The following is a 13,685-nucleotide window of genomic DNA, read 5'->3' as shown; positions in this document are numbered from 1 at the left end:
CAACAGTAATTCACCATACGTGACGTATGCTGCCGTCTTCTTCATTCCCCGTTTCTTAGACGCTCTCCTATTTGTCTCACTAGTTGGTTGTACTTCCCTCGAGTTCTGACTCCTGGTGTCGGAAGGTGAGCGTTAAGAAGTAACTTGGAGCATGGAATAGAGAATCCAAAGCTTGTTTTAGATGAGCCCCGCCACCCTGTATATTGCGTGGAAAAAGATAAGTGACTTAACTCTGGGCTCGGCCATCTCCCAGCTGTGGAGCATGGGATGAACCAGGTCCCATCGCTGCAGTGGCCTAGGTTTTCCCATCTTTACGATGGGGTTTACAGACTTTGCGCGGGGGCCGCGTGTGGGGCAGGGCTCACCGGGAAGACAGGCAGCGGCACGGTCGGAGGGGCCTCGCCTCCCGGAGCTCTCGGCGAAGCGCCCCGCGGAAGGCTCCGCGCCCAACGCGGTGGCCCCGAGGCGGTGGGCCCGGGAATCTGTATGTGAGCAGCTTCCCGGCGGAGGCACGTGCTCAGGCACGTGGCACAGCCAGGACGCTTTCCCACCCTCCCGTTCCCTGGTTCACCTCTCAGCTCCCCGCCGGTCGCAGCGACTTCCCGTTCCCGCAACAAAGGGAGCGGAGGGGAGGGCAGCGAGGGCGCCGCCGCGTCCCGCGGGGCCCGCCCGCTCCGGCCTCGCGCCCGCCTCCCCACCCTGCCGGGCGCCCGCCGGCGGGTTACATAACGGGACCCGCGGGACGCTCTCGCGAGGTTTCCACCGCCCTCTGCTCGCTCCACGTCAGAGGGAACCGGGCGGAGCGGCCAACATGGCGGAGCGCAGGCGACACAAGAAGCGGATTCAGGTAGCCCAGTCGAGGCCGGGGGTAGGGGCTGCGGGGCGCTCGGAAGTGGAGGGAGCGGGGAAAGCCCCCTGAAAAGGCGAGCGAAACCGACGGCGAGGCGGGGTGGGCTTCCGCCGCGAGGCCGCCGGCCGCCGACTGCGTCGTCGTGAGGGGCCTGGGGGAGGGAGGTGCTGGCGGCGGCGGCGCCTGTGGCCGAGGCGCTGGGACGGCGGCGGAAAGCAGGAGGCGCCGCGCGGGGATCGGCGGCCCGGGGTCGTGCGGCCGCGCCGGCCGGGCCCGCGCTGGGGGTCAGCCCCCTCCGGCCCTGACAGCGACCCTCCCCGGCCTCCCCGCCTCCCGCCGGCCCCGTCCGCTCGCCTGAGCGCTGTGGACATGAAGGCCACGGTAATTAGGGTAGAAGGAGGAGGCCGACCCAGAGCAGCCGGTTCTTTGTGCGCAGACAGAAGGACGGTGGAAGGGGGAGCGGTCTGTGTTTGGTCAGCCGTCCCCGGGGCCGGGCGGCGATCTGCCTGCCCGGCCAGATGTCCGGTTGGGTTTAGCATCTTTTCTCCTCAATGTTAGTAGGTTAATCGTCCAATGGAAGCCTTCCGGCTTTCTTTTGGGAGACACAGTGTAAATAAACACATCCGCGCTGATATTGTAGCGAGCTGGTAAATAAACACATCGGCGCTGATACTGTAGCGAGCTGGTCGCGCCCAGAAACCTTGCACAGTGTGTCATCCTCATAACCTACATAACATCCCTGCTTCGCTCCACATGCACGTCGTCTGTGCGTTTCATCCCTGCCATTCCTCCCCTGTTGTGCTTGCTCGTTGCCAAGAGGATTGCATTTGTGGCCCATCGTCGAGGCAGGAGGTCCGCTGCCTCTTCAGCTCATGGGCCTAGAAACCTTGATATGTCCTCATAAATTGATACCGTGTTGTAGATTGTTAATATACTAATCACAAATTGTTACACTCGTTATTGTATCTCTGTTTCTTCCTATTTCTTTTTTTCAGAACGACTTTTTTCTGTCTAATGTTTTCTTCCTCCATTTAAAACGAAAACAGAACTGTTACTTCATTGGCTTACCCCACAGGTGACTGGAGTTAAAATTCTGAAAACTTTGCAGTGCTGGAAAAAAAAGATGCTAGTGATCAGTAAATTTGGAATTTTGCAATTGGGCAGAAATAAAAAAGTAGTTCCAAAGAGGGTAGGAAGGGGATCATAAAGAGACAAATTCCCCTGAATTCAGACAGGTCATAAAACCAAGGCTTAAGGTTATTATGGAAGAAATTATAATTATACTATTCCTAGCCTTTCAAAATTTAGTGTTATTGTTTAAGTATGAATATATAAGACTTTTATTAGAATTTGTATTGAATTTGTCAAATTTGTACTTACTGGACTCCTTACATTTACAAATTACATTTTATGCTATTTAACAAACATTGTTTTTACAATTTCAGCAGTTGTTTAATATTGTTGTGAAGGTGATCCTAATTCACTTTTTAAATAGCTATTTTATTTCAACTGTGATTTTATATTAAATAGGAAAGTAGACTAAGAAGCTTTATAATCGTAGTGGTTGGGAGCTAAAGCTTGAGCCAGACTGTACCTGTTTGTACCCTAGTGTCACTGATTGTTAGCTGTGTAACTTTGGGCAAGTTACTTAACTTTTTACCTCAATTTCCAAATCTGTAAAAAGGAATATTTACCTTAAAAAAAAAAGGGAACCTCATAGTGTGGTAGGGTTGTTGTGAAAAAATACATTAAGAGAATGTAACTCCTTCTTTTTCCCCCTTCCCCAAGGATGAAGGATTTAGGATGGTTTGTTTTGGTTTTGGTTAAGCAATCTGATATGCCAAAGAAAGATTAACACCTATCCATTCAGTAAATAAACCATTAGATTGTGAGTTTCATAAAGTATAGCTATTTACTTACTAATGTTTATTTAAAGATCAGATAAGTATTTGAGGATCTGATTGTTACAAATCAGCTTGCATACTGCTAAATCAAACACATTTTATTTTCCCATCCTCGAAGTTTTCTACATAGCTGTGCTAAAATATTGTAAAGATCTTGGGAGTGCTACTTGGAGTACTACTATGCAGTCTTAACAAATTATTAAAAATATACACTATCTTATACATTTTCTTGGTTCCCCCTACCCCCCACCAGAGACTCAGAAACTCTATAATATTGGCATCACTTTAGACAAAAAGATCAAATATAGTGACAAAGTCCAGTTTAAGTTACAAAAAAGATTCTATTGTAAGACTTTTGGGCAAAAGTTCTGTAATATCAACTGAGTTTCCTGTTGTTTGTTATTTGATGTTTCCTGTTCAGAAAAGATTTTTATGTTTAATAGATTTGGTGACCTGGAATTGTAATTTGTACGTTGGGGGAAATGATTGATACAGACAAGTTCAGGGTTTTTAAAAGGTGGCTAATTCATTTGCTTTTTCTAGGGTAGCATACTTTCAGGGGTTGTGATATCCCATCAAAGTCGGAAGCAAGAGGACTGTTTTGTCACATTTCCTTCTTGGACTCACTTTACTGGTCACTGAAAACCAGAAGTGAGCTAGTGAGCATTGATATTATGTTGGGAACTTTTAATGATTGAGATTCTGAAATGAGTGTGATCTCAATCTGATGAAACATTTGAAAACAAATAATTTTAAATTATTTAAGAAACACAATTAGGTAAGTTTTTAAGAACATATAGTAAGTGCTTATAGGTTAACAAAGTGCTGCTCACTAGAAAGGTTGATTTAGAATCCTAGTATCATGAAATCTTAGAGTTGAAAAGGATTTTCAAACAGTAGGGTTTGTTTGGAATCCTTTTGCACAAATGCAGGTCTTATATAAACAGTGGTGAGCCCCAAAGCCCTATCACTTCAGTACCCCACTACCATCATCCCGACACTCCATAGTACTTTAAGCAACGTTCAGGGCCTTGATCGAAAAGTATTACTAGGTATAAAACTTACTGCTTGAAACCATCACCCTCATTTTACAGATAAACAGGTTGGATGAAGTTAGTATATGACGACCCAGAGTCACTCATCAAGGTAGTAAAATCAGGTTTAGATCAAGTCTTTTCCACGTTGAACATTCCACGTTGAATGTTCTGTCCACCTCACCATTGATAAAATAAAAATAAATTCTTCTGAAATCCTTTAATCATGAAATTTTTATAATAAATGGTATGACATAAAGACTTAACATGACTTGTCCCTGCTAAAGAGAGAAACATCCATTTAGTATTCTGCTGAGTAAAGTATGGTTGAGTTTTGGGACATTAAATGGCTTATTAATTTTTAGAACTTTTATAACCTGCATCTCAGTTAATTTTGTTTTGCACCCATCTCTGTCCTCCTGGCAGTTAAAGCCTGACATCATGCATGGGTCTATATACTTAATTTCAGAAAAGGGAACAAAAGAGAAGGTTTAGCAGTGTACAATCTGACTCTCTGAGACCCTCTGAAGAAAAGAAAAGGAACCTAGGAAGCCAGTCCTAAGTGAAAACTCCGCCCAGAGGTTTAATGGAGGGCTTACAATAGTGAAGGAAGGACGCATTGCAGAAGGGCACTGTCAGAGAGTTAAGACAGATTTGTAGAACTTTAATAGTGATGTGTTTGTGACTTTAAGCAAATGATTTAGGTGAGGTTTGCTCCATCTTTCAGATTTATTCTGTTAACTTATTTGCATTTTCACAAATGTTTTATACTGTTTATATGAAGATACAAATTCAGTTTGTGAACTAACCTTTTTTTTGCTCAATTTACTTGATAAATCAAATAAGCATATTTCTATTGAATATAGCAATTAAAAAAGTCCTTATAAATAAAAAATTTTGTAAGATTTCGTGAAGCCTATGGCTTACTGACTTGATCCAATCTTTTTTCTCAAAAAGTACTGGCTAAAATAATACATAGTTAGAAATGGTTAATTCCTATTTCATTTAGTATTTGAGTGTTGCTGTAAAAAAGGGTTCTAGCCAAACTTTCAATGTATATAATTTTCGATTGTGAGTTGCGGCAGCCAGCATCTTGGTATTTGGGTGCAAAGATGGCAGTTCAGCCTCAGAACATTGGTTCTTTGCTTTCTCATTCTAAGACATTTGAGCTCGTTTATTGAGCTATTTAAATTTTTCTTCATTTGAAGGTTGATGAGCTGATTTCTCTTTTAGTGGGTCATGCTATTCCCAACAGGCCTTCACTTTTTGTTAGAAGGTTTCTAGAAAAGTTATGAAAATATTCTGAAGATTTGTTCACATCAAAAGGAAGAAAAGAGGGGAGGTGCTATAATCTAATGTATAAACAGGAAGAGAGTAAGACTTTTATGCTCTTCAGGCTGCATCAAGGGAGTGGTGAGAGTGAAGACTGTGGCAGGATCTTCTATATAACCAGCTTCCCATGGTCATGTTCTCTTGGTAGTCTTGTATAGCAAACTTTCTGGCTTTAAAGCCCCAGCAGATGGCACAAATGCTATACTTTTTGTTAAAGACAGCCTACAATATGTGTAACTTATATGCGGTGCAATGAACATTTATTTCATAATATTCCACAAAGGAAAATAAAAACTTTAAGTATTTGAACTTCAAGGAGCAAGGAAGGTATCAGTTCTGTTATACCAATGTCTTGATAGAATTCACTGCTTTTCTAGTCACAATTCCAAGGGAAGATACTGATACTTTAAAAAAGTATCAGTAGATAAGTAACTCTGTATCTAGTTGGGAGAAATTATCCAAATTCTGTTCATGTTTTCTGGGTCTCTTCTGTTCATTGTTACTTAGTAGTGCTTTTACCATGGAAGGGAGAGGAATGGAAATAGAATTGCAGTTGACTCTTAAACAACACGGGATTGAACTGCGCGAGTCCATTTATACACAAATGATTTTCTTTCTTTTTCCCCCCTTTTCTTCCACCTCCACCCCCTACTCCGGTTCAAGCCATTGTTTCTCCATCTAGTTGTATAAGACACAGCTCCCTGACCCCTGCTGGTATTATGAGTCTTACGCTCCCCCCGGCTGAGGCAGTGGGTCACCAGTCGTTGGTGGGCCACTCACAGTAGCTCTCACCGGCTGACGGCCACTCATGCATGGCAGCACAAGGTAGCCCATGGCAGCACTCAGTGGCCTGTGGCAGCTCACGCTAACCGCTGGCTGCTCAGGGCGGCCCAGCTCCAGGGAGAGCTGTTGTTCACAATCTTAGCTGTAGAGGGCGCAGCTCACTGGCCCGTGTGGGAATCCAACCGGGGACCTCGGTGTTAGGAGCAGGTGCTCCAACCACCTGAGCCACAGGCCGGCCCCACAAATTATTTTCAATAAACATACAGTTTGCCCTTGGTATCCCTACGTTTTGCATCAGCGGATTCAACCAATGGATCCATGGTTTTGACCATATGCATTGATTTATACCATTTTATACAAGGGACTTGAGCATCTTAGTATTTTACTATCTGTTAGGGGGTTCTGGAACCAATCCCCTGTGGATACTGAGGAACAACTGTAGTTACGTTTTGGGGAAAACCAAAAGTTATGCACAGATTTTCGACTGTACAGAGAATCAGTGCCCCTAACCCCGCATTGTTCAAGGATCAACGCCACTTGTGTCTATTTTGTAGTGTGGAAATGAGTTTGGTGAACTTGAAGTTAATTGTTAAAAATTGGTTTAAAAATGTGGGTTTGTGTACTGTGTTTCCCCAAAAATAAGACCTAAACAGACCATCAGCTCTAATGTGTCTTTTGGAGCAAAAATTAATATAAGACCCCGTCTTATTTTATTATAATAAAATAATAAAATAATTTATAATAAAGTAAGATTTTATATACAAAATTTTATGTTTTATATATATGTAAAATAATTTATAGTAAAATAAGACCGGGACTTTGTAATATAATGTAATATAATACCAGGTCTTACATTAATTTTTGTCCAAAAGACACATTAGAGCTGATTGTCCAGCTAAGTCTTGTTTTCCGGGAAACATGGTATCAGATTCCCTATTGTATAATAATAGAATGGATTTTTTAGTTTCTCATGTATCCTAATAACCAGACTTTACATGTGATGCCTCTTTCAACAATCAGTAGATTAATGCATTTATGCCTTTGTTCAGTAAATGGTTTAATTGAGTGTTAGCATTGAGTGTAGACTTGTCATGACTAAAGTTGATATGATTGTTTTTTCCCCAGAATCACCTTCCTCCCAAATTTCTGTTACTGAAAAGCTATCCTTTCAGTTGATCAAATTAGAGATCTGACAATTTTTACTCAGCCATTTCATTCATTTTTTATCATTGAGTTCTATCTTTTCTACATTTGAAATGTTTCAAATATCCACAATCCTTCCCATTCCCAGTATCACATCTCGTCCTACTTGAATATTAACTAGTTCCCCCGCCTTGTGCATTTTTTTTTTTCAATTCATTCTACACACAGGCACCAAAATAATGTATCTAAGTCATTTTTTCTACTTATGTCCTTCTATTCAAAAACTGCTAATGGTCTTTCTGCTATTTACAGGGTAAAGCTGAAATTTCTCAGACTGCCTTGAAGACTCTTTAGCCCTATTCTACTTATACATACTTAACCTCACAATGCTTCCTAAGTTATCTCTACTAGAGCCAAATTTTGTGCTCATTCTCAGCCCCCGTGTTTATGCTATCTGTTGAACTTAACCCAAACTTGTTCATCTTTCAAAATCCAGCTCCCTCTTCCAAGAGTTCTTTCATAGTTGTTCTCACCTACATTAATAATCCTGCTCCTTTGTGTACTCCTAAAATATTTTTTCTACCACTCATTTTGGAAAATAACAATTGCTATTTTGGATAGTTGTAACAATGTATAGGTATCATGCTTTACACATTTTTGGTATTAACTGTAGCACCCACAGATGTTATACGAGATCTGATACTTAAGTTTGCGAACTTGCAGCTCGCTGTGCACTTACATGGCAGCACTGTACAAACAGCTCGGTAAGGTTTCATAACCTTGGTGTATCAGTGTCTCACACCTGTGTTCGTGTTGACGTGTGGCGGTGTCTTGCTGAGTGGCATTCATTATTGTTGTTGTGTGTTTTTGTGTCCTGTTGTGAGAATGTCTGAGCTTGAATTAGAGCAACGAACAAACATTAAATTTCTTGTTAAACTTGGCAAGAGTGGAAGTGAAATCAGGGACATGTTAGTCCAAGTTTATGAGAATAATGCCATGAAGAAAACGGCAGTGTACAAATGGATTAAATGTTTTTCTGAGGGGAGAGAATGCGTCACTGATGAAGAGAGGGCAGGGAGGCCAGTGACGAGAAGAACTGGTGAAAACATTGCAAAAATTTGTTGAATTGTGTGTCAAAATCATTGGCTGACTGTGAGAAGCATAGCAGACCAAGTAAACATTAATAGAGAAACAGGAAAATCTTAACGGAAAATCTTGGCTTGTGCAAAATGGTCCCGAAGTCGCTTACTGATGAACAAAAGCAAAGGAGAGTGGAAGTTTGCCAAGATCTTTTGGAGAGGCAAGACAATGTTTTGGGCTATGTTATGACTGGTGATGAAATAGGGGTGTACCAATAACCCTGAAACAAAGTGTCAAAGTGCACAATGAAAGTCAGCCAATTCTCCACGACCAAAAAAGTTCCGTCAGTCCAAATAAAGAGTCAAAATGATGTTGCTAACTTTTTTTGATATCAGAGGGATTATTCGTTATAAATTTGTACCAACTGGACAGTTAACCAGGTTTATTATTTGGAAGTGCTGAAAAGGCTGTGTGGAAAAGTTAGACGAAAACAATCTGAACTTTTCGCCAACAATTCGTGGCTCTTGCATCACGACAATGCACCAGCTCACACGGCACTGTCTGGGAGGGAGTTTTTAGCCAGTAAACAAATAACTGTATTAGAACACACTCCCTACTCACCTGACCTGGCTCCCAATGACTTCTTTCTTTACCTGAAGATAAAGGAAACATTGAAAAGAAAACATTTTGATGACATTCAGGACCTCAAGGGAAATATGACGACAGCTTTGATGGCCATTTTAGAAAAAGAGTTCCAAAATTGCTTTAAAGGGTGGACTAGGTTCTGGCATCAGTGCATAGCTTCCCAAGGGGAGTACTTCGAAGGTGACCATAGTGATATTCAGCAATGAGGTATGTAGCACTTTTTCTAGGATGAGTTCGCGAACTTAATTGTCAGACCTTGTACACTCAGGTACTGGAAGTAGAGGAGTTGGGAAAGGCAAGGGGAAAAAATATGAGAAGTAGCTGCCAGGTGATTCAACAACCAAAACACAGACTTTTACTTCATCTAACAAATTACTCCTTTTCAGGATAAAATTAAAGCTGAAAACTTGGTTTGTTAATTGTTTCTTATTTTCATCAAACGTAGCTAAATTCAGTCTTATCTGAAATTTGTGGGGAAAGAAGATGATTTAGGTAGTTTATTTTTTCCTATTTCATGTTAGAATGTCTTGCTTGGAATATAACTGTCTTTAGCGTTAATTGTTCTCAGTATCCTAGATTCTTGGCAGATAATTCTTTACTATTATTTGGCTCTTTATTCATTTAAGAAGCAGACCTTCCTGAAATCAGTCACATTTAGATCATATATTTCTGGAAATATTACTTGAGTGCGCTATGTATTATGCTTAAACATGTAATTAAAGATAGTACTTTTGTTTCAGTAACTTACAGCAATAAGACAACTTCTAAAAGTATATATTATATATAAGATACATCTAAAGTAGACTGCCTTGTTTTCTTCAGTATATGTTTGGGCAGAATAGGTACACAGGAGGAATTGTCAAATTAAAGAAGTAGTTCAGAATGTAAGGAAATAAAAGGAGTATGGGGAAGGATAAACAATGAAGAAAATAATAGATAGGAAATTTGGAGAAAGAAATGGAAGAAAGAAGGAAGGATTAAAGCAGACTTTCCCAAATTCTTTGTGCACTTCCATAAACAGTTCTTCAAATAAGATTGTAATTTACCTGTCTATTGAATTTTTATTTTTGCTTTACCCCTACAAGTGAAGAGAAGAAAGACAAGGTGAGAAAGGAGTCCCAGACAGGATCTAGAATTTACAACCACAAGGGGAAGGGAAAGGAATACAAATCTTCAGTGTCTCAGAACTCAGATAGCTCATAGCTCCTACACTTAGGGGACAGCTATCTTTGGTTAATTTGAGAACTCCTACGATCTGTTGTCCATTGTTCAGGGTACATAGCTTTGGCTGTTTGTTATTTAACATTTATTTATGTCACCTGTTTCTACTTACTTTGACATTTGGGCCCTCACTATTAGCAACCGCTTAATCTCTTAAATTATTGTTTCGTGGCTTAGAAAAAGAGACCAGGCATGAGTGAAGGTGAACTAGTACAGTGTAGCTACCATGCTGGAAAAACAGCTCAAAATAAATGCCTTGCAGATGAGGCCAAGAGGTAGACAGGGTTTGGCTCTATCAACTTGTATTTGAAAAACATGTAATTAAAAAAATCTCCACCCTGGCTTTTGTGTACATTACCAGGTCTACTCCAGAGAAAGCTTGAAAGAAAGGCCTATACTCCACTTAAAAGATTTACGGAACAGATCTGTAAATTATTCTTCAGTGCATGAATTTCTCAAGTAAATGATTACATTACATTAATATTCTTACTTTGCAGGAAGTCGGTGAGCCATCTAAAGAAGAGAAGGCTGTAGCCAAGTATCTTCGATTCAACTGTCCAACAAAGTCCACCAATATGATGGGTCACCGGGTTGATTATTTTATTGGTAGGATTACATCAGTAAAATTGTATTTTTACTGTACATATCTTATGTGTACATATCTTATGAAGATGCCTACATTTGGGATATGTAGATGTGTTAAAAGTGCTTTCCAAGTGTGATTGGTGAAGCTGGATGATGGGCATATGGCAGTTACCCTATTGTGTCCTTTCATGACTGAAACTGTCAATAATAAAAAGATAAAAGAAAGTGCTTTATAATAACATTTGTTGGAAATTTTAAAAATAAGTTTTATTTTCAGTATTAATGCCTTTTATTCAGCTAGAATTTGTATTTATAGATAATCTTTTTGTAAAACTGGAGTAGAATTCAGTATGAAACAAGTCTGTTGGAGTTAACTCAGGAGCTTTGGATTGTCACATAATCCAAACACCCTCATTATAAACTAATGTCATCTATAATATAGCCCCATAACTTATAAATAGTGGTTGAATTTGCCTGTCTGACCCATTAAGATTGAATTGCCATTATAGAGAAAAATTCTTTTATCTTTCTTTAGTGTTAGATTAATGATTTTGATAGTCATTAAAAGTTTAGAAAAATTGACATGCTATTCACTTCAGAACTAATATAATTAGTTTCTTCTAGTGACAGTAATAGATTGTTCACAGAGCTTATTCCTCAGTGGGTTACAGTAAAGCATGATGACAGAATTTCTATTACTGTGGGAGAGGAAGAATTTTGGTTTATTTATCCAACAATATATTATGATTATTTGATGAGTGATATTTACATTTAGTTTGAATTTTTCTTTAGAACAATTCCCCATTAATTTATCTTGCTTTAGTTAATATTTTTGAATGTCATTTATTTCCCAGGATTACTTTAAAAAGATGCTTATCGATATGCTTCACAAATTGAGGTTCTGAGGAACTGTTTATCATGATCATGTCCGACTTAAATTTTCTGTTGAACTTGGTTTTATTTTCTGATGCCAGAATGTTGAAATTTGCCTTATAAAATATTATTTACATAGACATAAATTTCCACGTATACTAAATTTAAAATAATAAATTTCTTCTTTAGCTTCAAAAGCAGTGGATTGCCTTTTGGATTCAAAGTGGGCAAAGGCCAAGAAAGGAGAGGAAGCTTTATTTACAACACGGGAGTCCGTGGTGGACTACTGCAACAGGTAGTATTTATTTCTTAGTGAAGGATAACTAAACAGTAATTTAATAATATTCTCCATAGTCCTGAAGCTCCTTACTTATTTTCATTATTAAATGTAGTGTTATTACAACATAGCTTCAACAGAGCTTTTACATGCCAACTGGTCTTCTTCAGTACTTCTGGGAATACGTTTATTTGGTATTAGGCTATTGTATTTTTATAATTTTTGTGTTCTATTACATTTGTGCATTTGCCAGGCTGACTCAACTGGAGGGTCAGCAGTAAAAATCACACACCAGTGCCTATAGTAAACAAAAAAGTTTTTCATTTTTGGAGTAAACAGTTGGGGAGCCTTTCCCAAACCTTGTCAGGGATTCCTAATAGACATGTTGTTCCTGGGTTTTTAGTTTGTTTTCTTAGTGCCTACACACTGAGCTTTTAGCTGGTACCATTCTCTGTTTTGTGGCTGTAAAATCAAGGCAGCTGCAACATCTGCCTTTTCTTGACTCTAAGATGAAGTACATACAGTTCAGTAACATATCCATGTTTTTCATAATAGGTGCTTCTCCTTTGGAAAGAAATTTTTGATGGTGAGTGGTGTACAAACATCACTTTCCTCTTGGAAATAAATATGCTGGTTTTTCCTTCCATTTTTTTTCTTGGTTTAAATAATTAAGCATATTTTTTAAGATGTTGATAAACCAAATTTTGTTTTTGTGACACTGAAGTTAATAATCAGTTCGAATTTGACATTTTAGATTATTTTATATGTTTAGTAGGGAGGTACACATAGCAATTTATACATTCTTTAATGGCATTTAAAGTATCGGCCACACGAGACTTCTCTTCAAAACCACTATTTCACAACCTTGCTTCTAAAGTTGTAAAGTTAAAGAATTGTTTAATATTCTTAATATTTGTAGTTGCCAAAAACTAGAATCACAAATGGACTTTTCAGAAACAATGAAAATTTCGTTGTTGGGGCAGAGCTAACAGTGGTGTAGCTGGTATGTTCCTTTACAGCCATTTGTGTATTTAGAACTCTTAAAGTGCCCAACGCTCTGAGGAGAGCAGCCAGTATTAAAGTGCAAATTTCCCTGTCTTACCTCAAAATAGATTTATTTTTTACATATGATGTAAAAATTAAGAGATGCAATAAATGCAAAAAAAAGACAAGTTAGGTAAGTTAACGAAGGTCACATAGCTAATAAGTGTCAGAACTGGAATTCCAAATTCAACAGTCTGGCTCCATAGTCCGTTCTCTTAATGACTGTGTGCTACCCTATCTCCTCCAACAAAATGGTAATGCACTTAATAAAGCAGAAATTAAGGTGAAGGATTCACTTGAAAGTTCGTGAAAGACCTACATTAGTACGGTAACAGCTTTTTTTGTAAAAGCAAAAATCCTCTTCACATTTCTTTAGTGTAGCTAAAACAGGAAAGCAAAGTGGAATAAAGCGAATTTTTGAAAAGCGAGGGGTACTCTTTGCTTTACACCACTTCACACAACAAAATGTTTTATAGGAATGCTCGTTGGATAGCAGAGAAACCAGTATTATTTGAATACTAGGTTGGTGAGCCCAACCCTCTGAGGAGAGCAGCCAGTATTAATCCACATCTCTTGATCTTTTAGGAGCCTCGACTCCTTGTTACAGGAAAAGCCCAAAAGACCTGAGTACAGAGACTGTCCTAGAGATACACTCCCTTTTCATTGTATATGTTATTTCCATGCATGTCAGGTTGTTTGTGTCCTTTCTGCACTAAAATAAAGCATAACTACCTAAACTCTTCGAAGCCACTTCTAATACATCCATGGATGCCTCATGATGGCCAGCCCTTGTGGGTTCCTGCTTGACTACAGACAAAAGCACAAAGGGACACTTGTCCCGTCTCATTTGCTGAAGCTACTAAGTGGGCTTAAGGGAGTCTGAGGAAAAACAAAACAGGAAAGTGTAGGATAAT

General features: G+C 39.4%; 1 protein-coding gene across 3 annotated transcripts in view; it reads left to right on the top strand.

The window, feature by feature from the left end:
• The first annotated feature begins 776 nt into the window (after positions 1-776).
• Positions 777-13,685, top strand: part of SEC62 (SEC62 homolog, preprotein translocation factor) — a 29,804-nt gene continuing 16,895 nt past the window's right edge. For all 3 annotated transcript variants that reach the window (XM_081026178.1, XM_081026179.1, XM_081026177.1), the window contains exons 1-3: positions 777-847; positions 10,490-10,598; positions 11,640-11,745. In XM_081026178.1, coding sequence (XP_080882304.1) covers positions 812-847; positions 10,490-10,598; positions 11,640-11,745 — 251 coding nt within the window. In that variant the 5' untranslated portion in view covers positions 777-811. The remainder of the gene's footprint in view (positions 848-10,489; positions 10,599-11,639; positions 11,746-13,685) is intronic.

This window comes from Rhinolophus hipposideros (assembly GCF_964194185.1).
Source record: "Rhinolophus hipposideros genome assembly, chromosome: 2".
Lineage (NCBI taxonomy): Eukaryota > Metazoa > Chordata > Mammalia > Chiroptera > Rhinolophidae > Rhinolophus > Rhinolophus hipposideros.
This window is presented reverse-complemented; position numbering and strand designations above follow the sequence as displayed.